The 20,248-nt window shown below is 43.9% G+C and overlaps 2 protein-coding genes across 28 annotated transcripts in view; one reads left to right on the top strand and one right to left on the bottom strand.

Annotated features, from left to right (window-relative positions):
- Positions 1 to 1,327: 1,327 nt before the first annotated feature.
- On the bottom strand, positions 1,328 to 13,106 carry MTRFR (mitochondrial translation release factor in rescue). Of its 3 annotated transcripts, none has more exons than XM_059040732.2 (3): positions 12,987 to 13,106; positions 3,598 to 3,905; positions 1,328 to 2,058 (listed from the first exon to the last, which is right to left on the bottom strand). In XM_059040732.2, exons 2-3 carry the CDS (start codon positions 3,877 to 3,879, stop codon positions 1,816 to 1,818), a joined length of 525 nt encoding a protein of 174 aa, XP_058896715.1. In that variant the 5' UTR covers positions 3,880 to 3,905; positions 12,987 to 13,106; the 3' UTR covers positions 1,328 to 1,815. The 3 variants fall into 3 exon arrangements, with proteins under 3 accessions (XP_058896715.1, XP_066870890.1, XP_066870889.1); XM_067014789.1 differs by lacking the exon at positions 12,987 to 13,106 and adding an exon at positions 12,808 to 12,980; XM_067014788.1 differs by lacking the exon at positions 12,987 to 13,106 and adding an exon at positions 12,836 to 12,980.
- Positions 13,107 to 13,356: 250 nt separating this feature from the next.
- The window catches only part of MPHOSPH9 (M-phase phosphoprotein 9), a 54,280-nt gene continuing 47,388 nt past the window's right edge, over positions 13,357 to 20,248 (top strand). For 6 of the 25 annotated variants that reach the window (XM_067014320.1, XM_067014321.1, XM_067014319.1 and 3 more), the window contains exons 1-4: positions 13,380 to 13,447; positions 14,237 to 14,364; positions 16,126 to 16,383; positions 18,357 to 18,510. In XM_067014320.1, the coding sequence (XP_066870421.1) occupies positions 16,283 to 16,383; positions 18,357 to 18,510 (255 nt within the window). In that variant the 5' untranslated portion in view covers positions 13,380 to 13,447; positions 14,237 to 14,364; positions 16,126 to 16,282. Of the gene's footprint in view, positions 13,448 to 14,236; positions 14,380 to 16,125; positions 16,384 to 18,356; positions 18,511 to 19,568; positions 19,656 to 20,248 lie in introns of those variants that run through there. The other 19 variants (XM_067014336.1, XM_067014322.1, XM_059040642.2 and 16 more) reach the window with 12 other exon arrangements.

Raw genomic sequence — 20,248 nt, 5'->3', positions numbered from 1 at the left:
CTTTGAGGTCATCCTTACTATATTCCTTAGGCACTGATCCCCATGTAATGAGGAGTTACCATGGTGCGGGGTAGACTCAGACAAAAGGAGGGACGTGGTCACTTTCACAGGCATGAGGCCAGCTCCCAGCCATGACAGCTCTAAAGGCCGCAGGAGTGGGTACGAGGCAGTCGGCTTGTCTGCATCTCCTTCGTGGACGTGACGGGAAATTTAAAAAGGTTCAAGGGAGACAGAAATGAAAGCTTCTGTCCCTCTTGTCTGAAGCTCCCCAAATTCCCTTCCACTATTACGGTCTTCTGTGTACCATTCCAGATACTTCACTTGGCTCCTTTCTTAAAGGAGGCTGGGACTGGGAAGGGCCCTGCACACTGCGACCAGAGGTCGAGAGCCTTGCGTAGAGCTAAACTTCCAAACCAGGCTGCTGCGAGGTGAGAAGACCCTTACCTGGCTTCTTTACAGGTAACTTTATTTGGATGCATGCAGTCTGCTCTTCACTGATGAGGCAGACCCTGTGTTTGACGGTGGCCTTCTCACCTCATGGTTTGTTTCCCTACTAGTTTTATGCATAAACTTCCACATGGGTTCTAACAAACCATGCCTAAAAACCCCCAAACAATTTGTAAGGTCAGATCCAGCTTGCAGGATGGTATCAAGCAAATTCACAAACCCAAGCTTCTGAAACCTCCTCTTTTATAAACCTACTACTTGTAAATCAGCACACACAGAATGGCATGTGTATTTCCACATCAGAGAGGTGACTTGTCAACGTAAAGTCCATTAAGCTAATGGGGTAAATGAGCAAGTAACTTACTAACTTGTAAGTCTTTCCCCATCTTGTTTTCTTGTGTTCTCTTAATGACATCTATGTATCACTGAGCAATGACCTTCCAGCAGGTGACAAGGAGGCACTAAATGCTATTGTTTGACTCAATTCTACAGTTTTCCATAAAAAGTCCATTATTAACATTAATGCTTTTTTTCAGAAAATAGTTTCATTTGGGAATTCCCTGGCGGTCCAGTGGTTAGGCCTCTGCACTCTCACTGCCGGGGCCCAGGTTCAATCCCTGGTCGGGGAACTAAGTTCCCACGAGCCTCTTGGTGCAGCCAGAAAAAAAAGCAACTTTCATTTCTAACCTCTGATAACGAAACAAGATACAGTCACACAAATGTATAGCTTGAAAGGTGACATACTTCTACCTACCATCCAGGTCAAGAAATAGAACTCTGTGAGCCGCCCAGAAGCCCCTCCAAGCCCCGCGTCACAATGACAGCCTTTCCTCCCCCACCAAAAGTGCCCTTGTCCTTCTACAGTAATGACTTCCTCCTGTTTCTTTTTACAGTTTTATTCTCAAAGTGTGCACTGCTATTCACTACAGTTTGTCTGCTGTTTAGAAACTCTGCTGTCTCTGGAGCCCGTCACAGCTGCGCTGGTGGTGGAGCTCACGCCATCCCTGGAGGCATCCGGCAGGTTCTTTTTTTAAAATTAATTAGTCAATTTTTGGCTGCGTTGGGTCTTCGTTGCTGTGCACGGGCTTTCTCTAGTTGCGGCGAGCGGGGGCTCCTCTTTGTTGCAGTGTGCACGCTTCTCACTGCGGTGGCTTCTCTTGTTGCGGATCACGGGCTCTAGGTGTGCAGGCTTCAGTAGTTGTGGCTCGTGGGCTCTAGAGCGCAGGCTCAGTAGTTGTGGCGCACGGACTTAGTTGCTCTGCGGCATGTGGGATCATCCCAGACCAGGGCTCGAACCTGTGTCCCCTGCACCGGCAGGTGGATTCTTAACCACTGCGCCACCAGGGAAGTCCCATCCGGCAGGTTCTTTCAGTCAGAATCTGCAGTCCTTTCTCTGGGCACATTTTTACCTGATTCCCATTGTTCTTTCAGGAGTTTCTTTTTCTCCAGCGTCTCCTTTGCTCTTTTTTTCCTTTCTTGCTTTCTCTTCTCTGCCTCTCGTTTTTCTTTGTAAACAGGACTGTTTTCACCGTTGTAGAAAACATCCACTTTCTCTTGCAGGATTCTCCGAGCTAGCTTTCTGTTTTGATCGACGGATCTAGTCTGGTGGCACTGTAAGAGATAATATTTCATAATGTGAAAGCCAGTGTGTTCTGGAAAGGACCTCAGGAATCATTAAATTCAACCTAGTCCCTCTATAGAGGGGTCAGGCCCGCAAAGGGAAAGCCACTTGTCAGGAGTCCCAGTAGGTCGGTGACGGGACGAAGGCCATACCCTTTCCTGCCTCTGCTCGGCCCCGCCCAGCCCCACACCCCAGCTGTATTATGTAGCTTTCACTGTGACTATTCCAATATTAGGAGTGTTGTTTTTTTTAGAAGTAACAACAGCCTTCAAATAACTTAAAGTTCCCCAATAATTTTGAAAACATCAACCAGTATGTCTAAGCAAGCCCTTGGTGTGCCCCATTTATAAATGTAAACTTCTGTCTGAAGGAGGAAAATAGCCTCTTTATTAGTCAGCCATAATATTCATTATGTAGTATCTCCGTTATCACTGGTGAGTGCCTTGCAAAGCAGTTTGATGAAAGAAATTCTGTGAAACTAGGATGAGAGAATAGCACCCAAAGCAAACTTGGAGTCAGCTATATAAAGCAGGTTTCAGAATTTTATTTGTTGCTCGTGAATGTCACTTTTTTCGAGGAGGAAAAGGAAAATGATGGAGATTTTCACTAATACGCTCTTGGCTCAAAATCGTGGCAGCGAAGAACAGCTGTGAGGAACAGCTTTGGGTTGGGTTGGGCTGACTCTCCTGCAGGTGCAGGAGCCTCCGTGTGCCTCAGATTCCACATCGTGAGTGTAGGCTTGTGGCGATTAAGGGTTAACTCGAATGTGCAGTGGCTCGGAACAGGGCCGGCCACAAGCTCACATGATGTCTAAGTACTTGCCAGAGGTGCCGCTGGTGTGCGAAAGCCTGCGCTCTGTGCTGCGCCTCGAGGCTCGTGCTGCCTTCAGGGCCCTGGGGATTGGGACGGGACCGGCAGCTCCGCAGAGGCAGCGGGCCGCTACCAAACCAGGCAGCAGGAGGAAGGCACGGCACCACTTCCTAGAGGTTCACAATGTCTTGACAGCTGGCGATATTTTGATCAGAGGTTGGCTTTTTCTATTCAGAAGGCAGGCTCCTACAGGCAGCTGTGCCTGGCGCTTTTCCTCTGAGGGCTGAAATCGGGTTGCCCACGTTATCTCACCCGGTCCTTCTCCAGGAGGGTAGGTGTCACTGACATCTACCAAAGAGGGCACGGAGGGACATGGAGAACGCGGCCATCTGAGCGACCAGCCAGGTGGCTAAGGGCTGAGCCTACTGGCGGACAGCCTGGGCCCGCGTGCTGCGTGGGGGCTGGAGCCCACGGCAGTGCTGCAGAGCTTTCTGCAGCCACCCTGCAGCCCAGCGGCTCGACAAGAACCGTGGCCTGCCAAGTTCAAGGACAGCAGCAGCGAGAGCGCAGCTGCAAAGGATCCTGGAAGGAGGCTCCTGACGCCCGCAGGAGGTTCTGCCTGCGAGGAACGCTCGGGACCGGGCACGAGACCTGCGGTCCCTCCGCTGCCGGGGTCACGGGGGAGAAACCAGGGGACCCCCACGGCCTCCTTCCTCTACCTTGACGACGATGCCCGAGGGGACGTGCCTGAGCACCACGCAGTTGCTTGTTTTGTTGGTTGCCTGGCCCCCTGGCCCATGTCCTTTTACAAACTGCTCTTCGAGTTCACTCTCATCCAGGGAGAGCAGAGCAGGGTGGTGCTTCTTGCCCGCCGCCTGGACCGGAGCGACCGCTGGTCCAGGGCATAAGAGTTGCGGCTTCTCGCAGAGCCGGAGTCCCCAGGGCGCCACGCACACCCTGGTCAGCGGGCTAGGAAAACGGAAGAGGCCCGGGGCGCTCATAGCGCGCGGCTCTGCGTGCTCAGGACCTGAGTAAGACAGAAAAGACAGCCCTTCAGCCTGGTCTGCGCTCAGGATTACACCGCAGGTTCTCAGATCGCCTTTTATGAACCAGTGCAAACGACCACCCGTGTGGCAGGCAGGGGCTTTAGGAAGTCAGTGCAGGCAGGATACTCGGCAACACACACCTCCCGCCGGCCCTGCGCCGTCCACCGCGAGCCTTGCCGGCTGATAAGTATTTCCCTGTAACAGACCAGAACTGTCTTCAAAGCACCCAGAAGTGTTGTTTTCTCAGGAAGGGGAGGCTTTGAGTGTAAAATTCAAAAGAACAGGGCTGTAATTTGATAAGGAAATATTACATAGTACATCACACAAGAATTAGGATCTGAGTCAAGGGACATTATTTAAGGGTGTGAGAATCTTTGACATCAAAATGGAAAGACGACAGTACGTGATAGTCTATTTTACAGCTTGAGCCTAGACAGTCGGACACAGTAAATATCACTATCAATCAATGTCATGATTGTTTCTTCACGTTTCCAGTTTCGTGGATTTGAATAGGAACATCTGTTCCCTCAGAAGCCCCGCCAATCACATGACCCAACTGGCACTCATCCTTAGCGCCACCAAGTCAACTGATTTTCATTAAGGTGCCTGTTAGGTTCAAAGTACGAGGTGAGGTCAAAGAGAGCAAGACGCTATCTTCATGGAGCTCACAGTCTAGTCGGAGAAGATATTCAAGAAAGCGAGAGGTACTGAACAAGAGATTTCAATAACTACGAGACTAGCCTAAGGCTGAAATGTCTTAGTTGACAAATGAACAGTATAGAGAATAATAGCCATGAGGGTATGTTGAATCCCACAGGCCTTTGCTTTTTTTTGAGGGGAGGAGGGCAGAGGATCTGAAAGGTATCACCTCTTTTCAGAGATCTACATATTCCCCATGTGAATGGGGTCGGGGCGGGGGAGTCACAACCTTTGCCCATTTTCTCATCTGGAAAATGGGGGGAATAAGCCCTCTCCATGCATCCCACACAGGCTTAGAGTAAAATCAGAGAAAACAGTATTCTGGAAAGGGCTTTGCTGATACCTCTGAAAAGGCATGAGACTGGTTTTTAGCAAAATCCCTGTCATCAGGGCTTTCCCGGTGGCACAGTGGTTGAGAGTCCACCTGCCAATGCAAGGGACATGGGTTCGAGCCCTGGTCCGGGAAGATCCCACATGCCGTGGAGCAGCTAGGTCCGTGAGCCACAACTACTGAGCCTGTGCTCTAGAGCCCACGAGCCACAACTACTGAGCCCGTGTGCCACAACTACTGAAGCCCGCGCGCCTAGAGCCCCTGCTTCGCAACGAGAAGCCACCGCGATGAGAAGCCCACGCACTGCAATGAAGAGTAGCCTCCGCTCACAACTAGAGAAAAGCCCGTGCACAGCAATGAAGACCCAACGCAGCCAAAAATGAATTTTAAAAAACTTAAAAAAAAAATCCCTGTCACCCAGGCAGATTTGGGGAACTAAGAATGTGCCATTCGCATAATACTTCTTGATCGAGGATTATGTAGGCACTGAAAACAGATATATTGCTCTTTTGAACAACTGCTTCCCGTGAGGCTCTTAACAGCTTCTTTTACCACTTGAAACCTTGTAAATTCTAGCTCATGGCAACTGGTCTCTAACACAGGTAGGAACTGGAGTTCACCTAAGGCAACTTCCTCAGCCAAAAGGAACGTACCATCCACCAAATTATTTCACTAGGTTTCTCTCGGCTCGTTTACCTTTCACCCACCAGCAGTTCTGACGGCTAACATCCACTGGGCCCAACACTGATCTCTAGATAAGCTTAATGCAGAAACATGCTAGCAGGCATTGCTTCCTTGTAAATATGTGCATTTTCTGTTATTTGAACTCCAAGTGCCTTTCTCAGTTATCAGTACAGATGACACTGGTCATTTTTAGAATGAATGCAGTATTCTTCATCTCTTATCTCTATGTCTGTGGAAAATGAATATAATGAAATACACTCTTCAGGCTTTAGGCCAGTGCTAGTTTTCAATCCTATGACTGGCGTAGCTTCTTTGTGAAAAGTACGCCATTCAGCATGTTCTGAGCAGGTTCTGTCAGTCCCGGTGGATGATAATTAAGGTGGTGTTGGTTCGTGATGTGCTCTGTGGCTACCAAGGGAGATACTTTGAAACAGAGTATGCCAGTCACAGTGGTGCTTTAAAAACTGCTTCTGTTTACTCTGTGTGAAATTTGTCAGAAGTATCCTCAGGAAAAGATAAACCCAGGCACATTCTCTGAAATCTCTGCAACAAAGAATCCACTCCCCTATAATGATGAATGAGAGTAAGTTGATGTCCAGAATTTCCCTCCCCTTATTTCTGCATTCAATCCACAGAACAGAATTCCTTTGTGTATCAGACAGTGTCTGGTCCCTGGATTAGGTTCATGGAACAGGAGCCCAGTACCTCTCTTGGGGCTTCTCTTCCATTAGTAAATCTGACCAGGCAGGATGGCAGTGGAATATAGTGCAGCGACAAAGAAAGGAAGCAGGTCTGAGACGGGGTGAAACTCCCAGACAAAGGGTGGAGAGGACAGCGCTTTTCTCAGCTGCTTTGTCACCAGCCCACTGTGTTTCAAATCTACCTTTCTGTCCTAGTTCAGAGCTGACACACACACAGGAAGGTCTCCCACCCAACTGGAGTTCGAGAAGGTCCCCAGTGTTCAGTTACTGGCTGCTTTGTTTAACAGCTAATTCCAACAGCCAATAGGACGATTCCAAATACTTTTAGTATCTCCTGGAGCTCTGGCTGTACTCCAATGGTGGCTAAAAATGACAAACACACCCATGGTTCCACTTCCCCGAAGCCCAAAGAATACGGATTAGATTTCAGTTTTTGTGATACCCACAGAGCAACCCAAAGTCTTCAGGGAACAATAAAAGCAGCTCAAATTAGAGCTCATCATGACATTAAAAAAAGAGAAAAAGAAAAATGGTAACAAGCGGTGTGTGTAAGGGGAAACCCGCAGTCACGACAGCGCGCCCCGATTCCCCCCCACGACTGAGCGTCGGGCCCGGCTGGCTCTCCACCCCAACTCCCCTCGGCTCTGCTCTTCCTTGGAGGATGGCGCCTGCACTAAACAGCTGGCTGCAATTTAGGTTAAAGCCACGCTCTCCCTCACTTGGTCCAGTTAAGAGATAACAGGGCTGACGCCTTTAAAACAGGCAATGTTAATTTGTTCAGTGAGTATTTTCAACATCTACCATGTGCCACATGCATGGGCCTCAATGAGTCCAATGAGCCTGTAGCATAAAAGAAAAATTAAGACATCCATAAGTAAGATGCATGCCGGAGCCTGGAATGGACGACACGCCATAGAGCAGTGGTTCCCAGACTTCACTGTGCTCCCAAGTCACCAGAAGGCTGGTTATTGGGACTTGGAAGCTGCATCCTATTAGGCGCCTTTCTTCCTGACTGGATCAAGCTGGTACACAGTTCCTCCTCTGGCTTCCACAATCAGCCCAAACCAAGACTGACACCTGGCTCATGGGTGGCATGCTCAGCTCTGGAATGTGGCCTGTGACCAGAGTAAACAATCATATTTAAACAAGATGCAGTGAGGTGAAGCTTGTTTCACCAACAGCCAAAATGCTGTGGAGAGCGGAAAGGGGATGCTACTGCCTTTGTGTCTCTGAGACACAGACAGAGGATATTTGAATCTGGAAGACACAGGATTTTAACTCTGGACCCACCTCTGGATACCATTTGCCTAAAATTCACTGTTTAAGTATTTTTTAGAAAGGTAGAGTACTAGTTTCTCTTAGCCACAACTTTCATGGTGTATCAACCTTGCAGAAATGTCATCCAAAGTAACCGAAAGAACAGACGCGGGCGATTCGCTGAAATGGGGTGCTTTAGGAAAGAAGACTGTTAAAGCTCCCACGGCTCGAACTTTCATGCACGAATTCCCTAGAGATCCTGTTAAATAGGATACGGCTCATTAGGGCTGGGGTGGGGCCCGAGACTCTGCATTTCTAGCCAGCCCCCAGGTGAGGTGGCTGCTGCCTGCAGGCCCGGCTCTCAAGGTCATCTGACTGCTGGATGGAAGCCCCACGGTCGTGATGGCAATGCCGGAGATGGAGAAGGTGTAAAGGAGAGACCAGGCGGGAGAGGAAGAGAAGACGAATATCGAATTGAGTGAAAAGAACAGGTGAAATGGTCACAAGGGGATTGAGAAACTGGGTCATCTGAAAAAAGATCAATAACGTTGCTTCTATTGCACTAATTTTTTTTAAGCTGCCTTTTTCTTTTTTAAGTCTTTATTGAATGTTACAATATTGCTTGTTTTATGTTTTGTTTTTTAAGTGGGAGGCATGTGGGATCTTAGCTCCGCGACCTGGGATTGAACCTGCATCCCCTGCATTGGAAGGTGAAGTCTCAACCACTGGACCGCTAGGGAAGTCCCCTGCATTAACGTTCTAGAACAGCACTATCCAATAGAAATACAGTGCAAGCCACATGTGAAATTCTAAATTTTCTTATAGTCACGTTAAAAATAGTAAAAAGCAACTGATGAATTTCAATATACTTTATTTATTCCAATATATCCCAAATATTATTACTTCAACATATAATCAATATAAAAAATTATTTAGATTTTCTTTCTATATGAGGTCTGCAAAATCTGAAGTGTGGCCATGCTCACAGCACATGTCAGTCTGGACTAGCCACGTGCTCGCGGCTACTGTAGTGGATGAGGTAGCTCTAGAATCTTGCTGTCAGACTGTGGTCCACAGAGCAGCAGCGACAGCACCGTCTGGGAGCTTGTTAGGGATGAAGAATCGCAGGACCTTCTAAATGAGAACCTGTGTGTTTTTTTGTTTTGGCTGTGCCGCACGGCTTGCTGGATCTCAGTTCCCCAAAGCAGGGATCGAACCCAGGCCCACAGCACTGAAAGCGCAGAGTTTGGACCGCCAGGGAAGTCCCAGAGAACCTGTGTTTTAATAAGATCCTCAAGTGATTCAGAGGCACATTGAAGTTTGAGAAGCAAAGGACACAGGAATTAGCAAGTTCTTCCAACTGCTAGGATAGACACTTTTAAGAGCTATTGTTTCTTATGTTTATAATGTTTAAAAAGGTGAGACCAGGGCTTCCCTGGTGGTGCAGTGGTTGAGAGTCCGCCTGCCGATGCAGGGGACACGGGTTCGTGCCCCGGTCCGGGAGGATCCCACGTGCCGCAGAGCAGCTGGGCCTGTGAGCCATGGCCGCTGAGCCTACGCGTCTGGAGCCTGTGCTCCGCAACGGGAGAGGCCACAACAGTGAGAGGCCCGCGTACCGCAAAAAAAAATAAAGTTGAGACCAGAATTCAGGAGTGCTAATTACCTGCTTAGCCATGGCCTTGCTTCCCCCTCCCGAATAAGGAGATAAAATAGGCCTCAAAAACAATGACCTAATCAATGGTGAAGGACCAAACACAGTGAGCTTTAAAAAGACAAAATGGCCAGCTGATGGCACCAGAAGCTAAGTGAGAGGATGGTTTTCTGTGAAATGCTTAATAATAATCTATGTTTCAAAAGTGTTTTAGTGCTCCCTGCCGAATGGGAGTAAAGATAAAGCAGCCTTTCTCTCCTTTTCACATCTAGCTCATCCTCCTGTTCCAGTTGCCTGAAATCCTTATGAGGGCTGGGACAACACCTCCCCAAACAGAACCCCTGGGAACTTTGGCTCAGGCTTGAAATAGACCCTGTCATTTCCTAGGCTGGGGGCTCTACACTCAAGATAGAGCACCTTTCAGCCACAGTAAGTGTTTCCAGAGAATTATTTCTCACATAAGAAAATCACAATGGACTGAGCAGGAAAGGACAACAGAGCTGCTATCCTTGATTTGGGGGGACAAGAGGAAAAGGAAACTACTCTTGAGTTTGGTCTAAATTTGATAGGCTTACTGCTGCACAGCTCAAGAGACACTAAAGAAGTAGATAAAAAGAAAAGCTTTCAATTCATACAATACTAACATCCTGTTCAGTTTTTTTTTAAACAGAAAACTTCAAATCCACAATTACACCTGTCCTATTTGGGTGCACCACTATGATTTTCTTCTATTTATGGCACCTAACAGGAACTTTATAATTTATCAGCTACACTATTAAAATAAGACATACGCATTAAAAAAGCAGCAATAACTACACTCCACATTTTCCTCTAAAAGTCTCAAAGACTGTTACCATTAATGATGCTTTGTATTTGTTTAGGACTTAGGTTTTCAAAGCACATTCAAATATGTTATCATAGTGAATATTTCATACAAATAAAGAAGGGATGTATACTATGTGGAATATTTCAGGAAGACTTATTTTGGAAGAACATTAGGTAATCCATTTTTTTAAACTAAATTTGTTCTGCTTGTTTCTTTACCTTTCATAACATCTCCAGATTTGTTCCTCCCCCAGCTCCTTAGAAAGCGTGACCTAATTTTCCTCAACATTCTTCTTGACCCCTCCTCTCACTTTTTTGTCCCTGAAAGGCCATTACTGCTTTGTAGTCAGCGTGACCTGCGTCAACGCCTTGCTACTCACTGTGCAACTCTGGCCACGTTTCCACGCCTGTAAAACAGAGGTAATACCACCGAGGGAGTGAAAAAAATCGTACACGTCACCACAAATGTAAAGCGCTTAGGATCCCTAAATTACAAAGCTCAGGAACCTCTGGCTAACACACTAGAAGCCCAATCTGCAAACGGATTATTTCATGGACTTTTGTTTTAGAAGTTCAGTGAAAAGGTATCTAGAAAATGACCTGCAAACAATTTTACTTGGCATGGTCCAATTTAAGAAATACTTGGAAACCATGAAATTACTGAAGATATGCTGTTTAGTGAGGTCATAATTGTGGTCTATGAAATCAGGTGCCAAAGAGATAATTATGATGCCAAGAACATAGCGTGACTTCCCAGAAGGTTCAAATTGAAAGATAAAAACTACCTTCATCACAGCAAGTCCTGGTTTAAACATAAAGATCTTTAGTAATTATCTGATATAGTAAAAAAAAAATCATGGACAGAAAAGATGAAAAAAGTCACATTTAAATGTACATCTGATTATTCTTTTTCATCTTTAATGGTTAAACTATAAAGTTTTAGAGTTCCTCATTTTTGCTGTGGAGGAAGTCCCTCCTCCAACCCACGCCAGTGACAAGCTGTTTTGTATATAAAAATAAATGACACAGAGTAACACCCTGGTTAACAAACATTAAATGCCTCAGGCCATTAGCATCCACTATTACTGAACAGCCTAATCGTATCCCAATCAGAATGAAAGATCTCCACTCAAAAGCATCAGCGTGGCAAAAGAGGAATACTTCAGCAATACAAAGATGTTATAATAAAATCATAGTTTTTGTTGATATTGAGCTCCATGAGCTGTTTGTATATTTTGGAGACTAATCCTTTGTTGTTTCATTTGCAAATATTTTCTCCCATTCTGAGGGTTGTCTTTTTGTCTTGTTTATGGTTTCCTTTACTGTGCACTCTTATAAGGGCATAAAATAGTGGTGTAAGCTTGTATACAAATAATGCAAAATCTCCAGTATGAGGAGAGGGGGGGTTAAATTAAGATGAATAGTTCTTACACTTAATATATACTTGAATTTCTGACACCTTCTACTTCTGTTTTCTATATTCAGAAATAATTTCTATGGGCTTTAAAAACCTCCTGTTTTTATAAAGCTTCTCTCAAGGCTAATTAATCAAAAGCAGTTTCCACTCTGAATTTCTTAAAATTGAGACGCTACCAAAGAGCTTAACCTAAATTAAGAAATAAGGTGTGAATAACCTTACCAAAATATTTTGTATCAGTTGGTTAACAAGATAACTCAGTTAATTAGAATACTAGCTTCTGAACATGTTGGCTTATTAAAACATTAATAGATTTTTTTTTTTGAAAGTTACCTAAAAATGACACTGCCAAAAACAAAAACACACTCAAACTAAACAAAGTCCATCAGATTTTGTAGCAAAAAGCAATGATCTCCTGCCTCTTGCATGGTTGGGAACTAATCTCCAGTACTCGGTTTTGGCGTTAACATTTTTCTTGCAAGGAAACACCGATCCCTTTGCCTGGAGCCATCTCAGGAATCCACTTTCCCATCCTAGTGTGAGGATCTCAAGTAACAGATTTTGCAACCAACGGAAATTAGTGGTAAAACTGCTTTTTGTTTTGTTTTTGTTTTTTTGGTGGACTTGAAAGAAACGTGGTTGCTGAAAACAGAGCCGTGTGCTTCAAAGTGATTTCATTTTGGTTGGGTCTTAACACAAGCACAATACTGATGGGTGGATTCACACAATTGGGAGGACGGTTCGACTTACTTAAGCTTGAACTCTCCCATACACGGATGGGGTTTTGGAGAGACTGAATTTCTACTGTTGAGACAAAATTGTCAGGTATTCTTAGGAGGCTCAGATCAGATGGAATGCCTCTTGGCAGATTTGTTTTTCCAAGGGCAAATAACATCTGCTCCGTCCTAGCTTCTCCGGCACACCTAAGGACAAGGCTGGCGAAGTCCCTTTTATTGTGGGCTCTGGACACTCTAAGAGCTCGAAGTACCTTAAAGGGTAAGAACCTTTCGTCTGAGAAAGGCAGACTGACCAGTGCGTGTGAGATGAGCTGGGGGCCCACGGGGAGGCTTCTCTGTGGTCCTTCGAAAGGCTGGGCAAGAGGAAAACACCCACGATGCCTAAAACAGGCCCAGCTGCGTGCTAACTGCTCCCTAAGGCTCCGCCGAACAAGTCAACGAGAATCGTTCCATTTGACTTCGGGCCTCGGTGCAACTGTTTTCTCCACAAGGGTGGGTTCTCCTCGCCCGCCCCTCCAAGTCCTTGAAGAGCCCCAGTGCCGACCCCCACCAGCCTAGGGTAAACCCGGTCCAGGGTAAACTTAGCTCGGGTGTCCGGGCCGGCCTCACCTCACCGCCAGCGGGGCCTCAGGTCAATAGGCTGCGCGACTCAGGGTCGCAAACGGGGAAATTCACGGATCCCAGCTCCCAGTCCTCTCTCCGGAGCCTCTAACAATCGTGGGCAACCGTGTGGGTGTCGGGCTTCTCCGCAGACGCTTACCTGCTCTCAGAACTGGGCTCCCGCCCCCAACGTTCTGGGTGAACGGGAATGGCCGCAGGAGCGGGAACGCAAACGCACTCCCGCGCCTGCGCACGCGCCGTACTCCTGCCGCAGGCCCCCCATCACAAACCCACGCCCCGTCCTACTAACTGCGCATGCGGGAGCTGAGGCTTCTTTCCCGCGTAGCTGCAGCAGGTTCCCAGAGAGCCAATCAGACGAGAGGACTTGACTGAAGCCCCGCCCCCTTCCCCGCTTCCGTGGGCGTCGGACCTCCCTCTTTGGTGAGAGCTGGGGGCGGGGCGGGGCAAGTGGACGCGCGCGCGCCGCGGCTCGGCCGTCTCCGCCCCCTTCCGAGCATCCAATCGCAACCAAGACGCCGGGCGCGCGCACGCTCTCTCGAGTTTAACGGTCGCGAGAGGCGCTCGCTCGACACTGACATCGGCAGTGGGAATGGTGGCCAGGTAAGCTACCGCCAGGCTTTGGGGAGCTGCCGGCCTGCGGGGAGCTGCCGGTCGCGGGAAACAGGGGACGCGACTCGAAGACACCAAGTCAGCGGCCCCCTGAGTGTGCTGATGTGTTAGGGCGGGGGAAGACGACACTCACACAACGCAACCTCAGCGGAGCCCGCGGCCGTGTGGGGGCTTTGCTCGCGGCAGTGCACCTTTTCTAGACTCTGCCCTTGAGTGACACCTGCGCGGCCCAATCGCTGAGCGCCTCTTCCCGAGGGGCGGGGGGCTTGAGGGATTTCTGTCTCTTTTTGACCAGCTTCCTGGGCTTACTTTGAGAATCACGATTGTAGTTGTTGGACCGGTGGTTTTAACTCCAGCCTCCCTGCTGCCTACAATTTAGGCAACTGCGTGGGTTCTCCTCGCCTTCATACTTTAACCCGAGAGCCGCCGACAGCAGCTACGGTCTGGCTGTGAGCGCGAGAACGTCAGGATCTGGCCTCAAAACCTGAAATCATGCCTTCTTTCCCCCTCTCAGGCTCCCACCAAAGCAAAACTCCTGGTTAACTTTTATATTCTCAGCAGACCCCCATCAGTCGTTCCTCTCCCCCCTAACTCCCTTTTTCTGCTAGGAGCTGGGGCCATCAAAAGCGTCATATTTTGTTGATGGGAGATATAAAAGTCTCTGTTCTTATACTCATTCTCCATCAGGTTCTTAAAATTTTGCATTGTATATCTTTTTAAAAAAATTCATCCGCCACTCTCCCACCCATTCTTCCCCACCCTCACGCTCTGCTGGGAAAGCATCATCGCATTTCAAGATCCATCTGGATCTACTGCATCCGGATTAACTCAACGGGGGAAATTATAGATGAGGTTGCAGGCCGATCCGCGTCCCTGGAGAGCTTGTGTTTTCCTGCTGGAAGAGCAAGGTGATTTGAATCCAGGTATTTTCGTTGCCAGATGGAAGGTGCAGCCCCTGACTTTTTCAATACCCCATTTGTCGTTGGTGATGGGCTGAGTCACTAGGGAGAAATCTGTTTATCTAGGTCCGGTTACCCTTGGCCTTCACACCTGTCCCTGAAGGAAATGGTTCCTTTGTGAGCTGATGCTCTCAAGGTTATGCTTTGTAAAACCAGGCCCTAGAAAGTGGGAACCTAGAGGAACCAGAATAATAGGTAGTTTTCCGCTATTGCACCCCCTGAAATTTCCATCTTTTGTAAGCTGCGTGTTTTCTGTATTCTTCCCCCTCCCTCACCCACTTACTCCTGGCCTTTTTTAAAGGACATGAATTCCTTAAGAAGGAGGCATGCTGTTTGACTTGTTATAGCCAATTTACCTCTGTACATCTAGCTTCAGTTAAATTTTAGTGGACCTGGCAGATAGTTTATTTTTTAAGAAGTGATAACATGCACAGAGTACAAAAGTACTCTACGTATACAGTATATAGTGCACTCCTTCCACTCCCACCTTCCAGCCAGTGGGGAAACAACCACTGTTAACAGTTTAATTGGCTGTTTTCAGTACCAGATTCAATATAGATACCAAGTAGTTCCCATTCATCTATTCACTGTACAAATCAACAAGCATGGATACTTGGTAGAATATATTAAAGGAATGAAAAAGGCATGTATCAATAAGTATTCCAGTTGTTACACAGTAGAATTGTGTCTGGAACCTTGATTATTAAGCACATAAAATTGTGAAATATTACCTGAAACGATACTACTACTTCTGCAAATCAGAAGATTTGTAGATTCTTTATTGAGATATAATTTATATACCATAAAATCTACTCTTTTAAAGTGTACAATTAAGTGATTTTTAGTATATTCACAGAGTTGTGCAACCATCACCACTGTGTAATTCTAGAAGTTTTCATCTCCCCAAAAAGACATCCCCATACCCATTTTGGTCACTCCTGTTCTCTCCTTCTCCCAGCTCCTGGCAACTGTTAATCTGCTTTCTGTCTCTATAGATTTGCCTACTCTAGATACTTCGTATAAATGGAATCCTACAATATTAAGTCTTTTATTGACCTTCTTTTACTTAGCATAATTTTTTTTTTTTTTTTTTTTTTGGCCACACCGCATGCAGCTTGCGGGATCTTAGTTCCCCAAACAGGGAGTGAACCTGGGCCCTTGGCAGTGAAAGCTCTGAGCCCTAACCACTGGACTGCCAGGGAATTCCCTTTGGCATATTGTTTTTTTTTTTTTTTTTTTTTGCGGTACGCGGGCTTCTCACTGCCGTGGCCTCTCCCTTTGCTGAGCACAGGTTCCGGACGCGCAGGCTCAGCGGCCATGGCTCACGGGCCCAGCCGCTCCGCGGCATGTGGGATCTTCCCGGACCGGGGCACAAACCCGCGTCCCCTGCCTCGGCAGGCGGACTCTCAACCACTGCGCCACCAGGGAAGCCCTGGCATACTGTTTTAAATGTTTATCCACATTGTAGCATAAATCAGTACTTTATTCTTTTCTATGACTGAAAAATATTCCATTATACAGATACACAACATTTGTTTATCCATTCATCAGTTGATGGACATTTGGGTTGTTTCTGAATTTTGGCTATTATGAATAATGTTGCTATCCTTAATGTAGATTTGTATAAAAGGATCAAGGTTTCCACAGTCTTGAAAAGTTGCTAGGTTTAATGGCTTTTTATAATAGTTTTTGTTCCTCATTCGTTTTCAGACTCTCCTGGGACCTTCAGACATTTCACAGTCTGAATGTCAGCAACTGAAAATGCCTTTAGACGATGAAGCATCTGAAGATGACTCAGATTCAGTTTCTTCAAACAGTGCAAGAGCCTACATTTTCCAGTGAGAGAGTGTAACAATTTCTGTACGCTATGGAAGATTTTGACTTGGGGAAACCCTTACAAAAAGCTTCATCTTCTATAGAATCTGATAATTCTCCCCATTCTCTTGGACTGAACTTAAGTACTAATAGGTAAGAATGGGATAGATTTTTTTTTTTAATGTAATGACAAATCAAAATAACTTTATTTGCATAGTTTGCCAGTTTATCCAAATAGTGTCATAGTTACTGATTTGCATTTAAAAAAACCCCAAAACTATGATCAGGAACTGTTCAAGGACAGTTGTTTGGGTTAAGAATAGTTTCAATCCTTTCATGTTTTTCATTTCTCCCAGAGATGTACTTTTGCATGGGGAACATTGTGAGAAAGAATTAATTTTGCTAGTTGGAGTTTTCTTTACACTTTTTTTGTTTTCGGTAAATTACAAGTATATCTTTGAAATTTAGTTGTCTAAATACTGTTTCTCCCTTTTGAAGTTAAGAGGACAAATAATGTTTCATATTGCAGAAATACCTCACCAATCTGGAAAGTAGCAATTACAGTTGAATACTAGGAAGTAAGCAACAAAGCAGGCTCTGAGTTGACAAAGTAGATGCTATCAAACAATGCATTTTATGCATTTTCTTTTTAAACTATCCCATGTTTGGTTTGTTTTTAATCAGAGCCTGTTTACTCTCATTTTGTACATAGTCTGGCAAGTTGATTATTTGGTTTCTAAATTACAGTAGGTTAAAAACAGCAAAAAGGCAGGGACCCCTGGAGAGGAGATCACCTATAAAAAGCAGGTACAATAAAACAAAAGCACAGCAGTCTGGGGCCTACTGGTGAAGGAGCAAATTTACACACAGTAATAGGTCTTGAAGAAATTGTGTATTTTAAATAAATGAATTCCTTAAAAAATTGTTCATTCTTTGGCCTCAGGAGGAATTTAAGGCAGCTTACAAGAATACATAAAAGAAGAGGAGAAAGCATAAATTCAAATAGGGAGGAAAGGGAAAGAAAAAAAGCATGGGATATGGTCCAGAAATGTTTGCCATGGTAATCTATACCCACTTCCTGAATGTTGGCCACGCTTTTTGTTTCCTGTATCATTTGGCAGCCCCTTTGAAATCCACTTCTAGAAGAAACCCCTTTTAGAACATAGTGTTTGATTTACTTGGAGGAACTTAAATGTGCCTTTCTAATGAAAATTATGTAACTGAACCGTCTCCCTTTTCATTGTGACTGGCAGTTAAATTGGCCAAGTTTAAACTTGATTATTACACAACTATAATTGTATATTTAACACTTAATGGACAACATATTTTGTTCTTTCCCTTGAATTTTTATTAGTATTTTCTCTGATCCTCTTTATTATTTTACTGTTATTTTCATTAGTGTCCTCTTTTTTGCAAATTGTTTGTGAAACATAGCAGAGTATCAATAAATAAAGTGACCTTTCAACAGTTAGAATTTATATAAATTTTAATGTTCCTAATTATGCCCTGTGGGTTTATAAAACAAATCTGAAATAAACTCATCTCAGATTTGGAAAAGCAGTCCTCCTGGAAAGGATCAGTGCTATTTTACACACTGAATAGGCTAAATAAGTCCTGAATATTTGCTGCTAATTTGGTTGGCACTACTTTTATTCAAAGACAGTGCAAAGATAAGCAGCACCTTATCACACCAAATTAGGGGATCCAGTTAACAAGGCTTGACTGTAATTCTGGGCAATGGAGAAAGAATCTCCATAACAATAAAGGGCTGTTCTTAAAGTGGGGTGAAATAATCCTCTGGAATAATTTAGATGGGAGTAGCTTAGAATTTTTCTTATTGTTTAGCAGAAAATTTTATTTTCTGCTGTACTCTGGAGTGTTCTCTCTCACTTCTGAAGAAGGTTTTTCTGTTGTGTTCTTAAAAATACAATTAAGTGCTGCCTGTCTTTTCATTGCTGTTTTCCTTTCATGGACAAACTTGTGATCAGATTTTCAGCAAATGAGGTGCCATTAGGAAGGATTAAATATCAGTAGTTTTGTACTGCTCTGCTAAATCTTGAACTGCTGAATTATTCAACACTTTGGTAGAATGAAGAAAACCATTTGAATTATTTATGTTTCAACAGAAGTAGTCCCCACCTTAGTACAAATGGGGTATCCTCTTTCTCAGGGAAGACCAGACCGTCTGTAATTCAAGGTACAGTTGAAGTCCTAACCTCTTTAATGCAAGAGCTACAAAACAGTGGAAAGACTGATTCGGAACTTTGGAAAAACTGTGAGGTATCTAGTTTTGTTTTATTTCTGGAATTAAAAAAAAATAATTCTATTTATAAATATGCCTCTACTAAACTCTAAATTATTAGAAATTTATATCCTAAAGAGCATGATACTTAAGTTATTGCTAGAATAAAGTGGTCAAGGATGTTAATTAGGGAACAATATGGAACAAATGTGAAAAATGATCAAAGGTATGTTTTAATAATATATTAGTGATTAGACATTCTAATTTATACTTTAAGTGTGAACTAAGATATTGTCTTTGTTCATAAAAATGAGAATTCCAAAATTATTGATATTGTTACTAATTCTAATCCTTTAAGTAACTTACACAGGATTGTCATCATTTTGTAAAACCTAAATCCACTTTGAAATATTTCTGATTATAAAGTAAGGCTTCTGTTTAATACCTTATCGCATTTAGCTGTGCTACATTGACTTATATTGGTTGCTCAGGTCAAGTGGTTCTTTCTTTTGTCCATAGGTTAAATTGTGACATAAAAATTTAACAGTTAAAAGAATACTTATAAATAAGTTTTGTTTCATGGAATAATGCCCAAGATAGACTTTTCCAAGGCTAGAGTTGGTAACACTTTGTAGAAATGTGTAAAACATTATCATTAAATTCTTTAGAGAGCAGTAGATTTTGTTGTAAATGTTAATCATAGTTTTAAAACTATGTAGAATAAATGGAATGAACGATTATCTGGTTTAAGAATTCAGCAGCAGCCACCCCTAAGTGTAATTACTTATATTCATTATCCATAATCATTGGAGTTATAAAAATGACTATTATGGCAAACTTAAAAGAAAACTGAGTTTTAAGTTTTGATACCTTTTTTTTCCATATAACAATCAGTATGTGCTAATACAAAAAACCTATAAAATGCCATTGTAAAATGATGTAAATAATAATGGAATGTTTTATGAAATGCTTCCCCTAGTATACTTACTCATTAGCTTATAATACCTGAATTGATACGCTTTAAAAAAAATGAGGCATTGCCTCAATGTGGCTTGACTTCTGGCAAATTCATTTTTAAGTAGAAATTGTTACTTTTAGTCTTTGAAATCAACGTCTTAAATCAGAATCAGAATATATTTGTGAATTTAAGACACAGATGATTACAAGCCAGAATACCAACCAGGTACTTAACACCTTTTAATATTTGAACCAGTTTCTTTCTTTCTGCCCTTTCTTCTCCTGTGATCTAACAGATTATTTTTATTCTGTTGAGTATTAATTGACTACTTAATTTTTATAATGTAGGCATATAATTGATTATTCACTGAAGAGCTTCTTAAGCTATTTCTTACTTTGACAGAATATGAAATACTTTTTTGGCCATTTCAGTAAAATTTCTTGAATTGGTTTTGTGTGTTTTCATAGCCTATGAAAATAAAAGTCTCTGATGCTTTAGGGTAATGATTTAGAAAGAATGGGAAGGTAATGATTGCACAAGTCTTATTCCTGACTCTTCCCTGAATTTCATGTTTATACCTTTCTTTTGGAATAGTAACATTTGTCTGATTTCTACCACTTATAAGAAACTAATCTACATAATTACAGTAAAGAACTAAACGTCCCCAGAGCTCTGGAAGAGATCTGGGGATGACCTGATTCTTTAGAATTCCTTTATAAAACATCTCTTCTGGGATTCTTAAGTTTATCACTGCTTAAACTTGGGAAGGTTATGTATTTTTATTAGATCAGGAAAGAATCTTTTAAGACATTTCCATA

This window comes from Kogia breviceps, chromosome 15 (genome assembly GCF_026419965.1).
Source record: "Kogia breviceps isolate mKogBre1 chromosome 15, mKogBre1 haplotype 1, whole genome shotgun sequence".
Lineage (NCBI taxonomy): Eukaryota > Metazoa > Chordata > Mammalia > Artiodactyla > Physeteridae > Kogia > Kogia breviceps.
The sequence above is the reverse complement of the archived record's forward strand: the minus strand, read 5'-3'. Positions and strand labels throughout refer to the sequence as shown.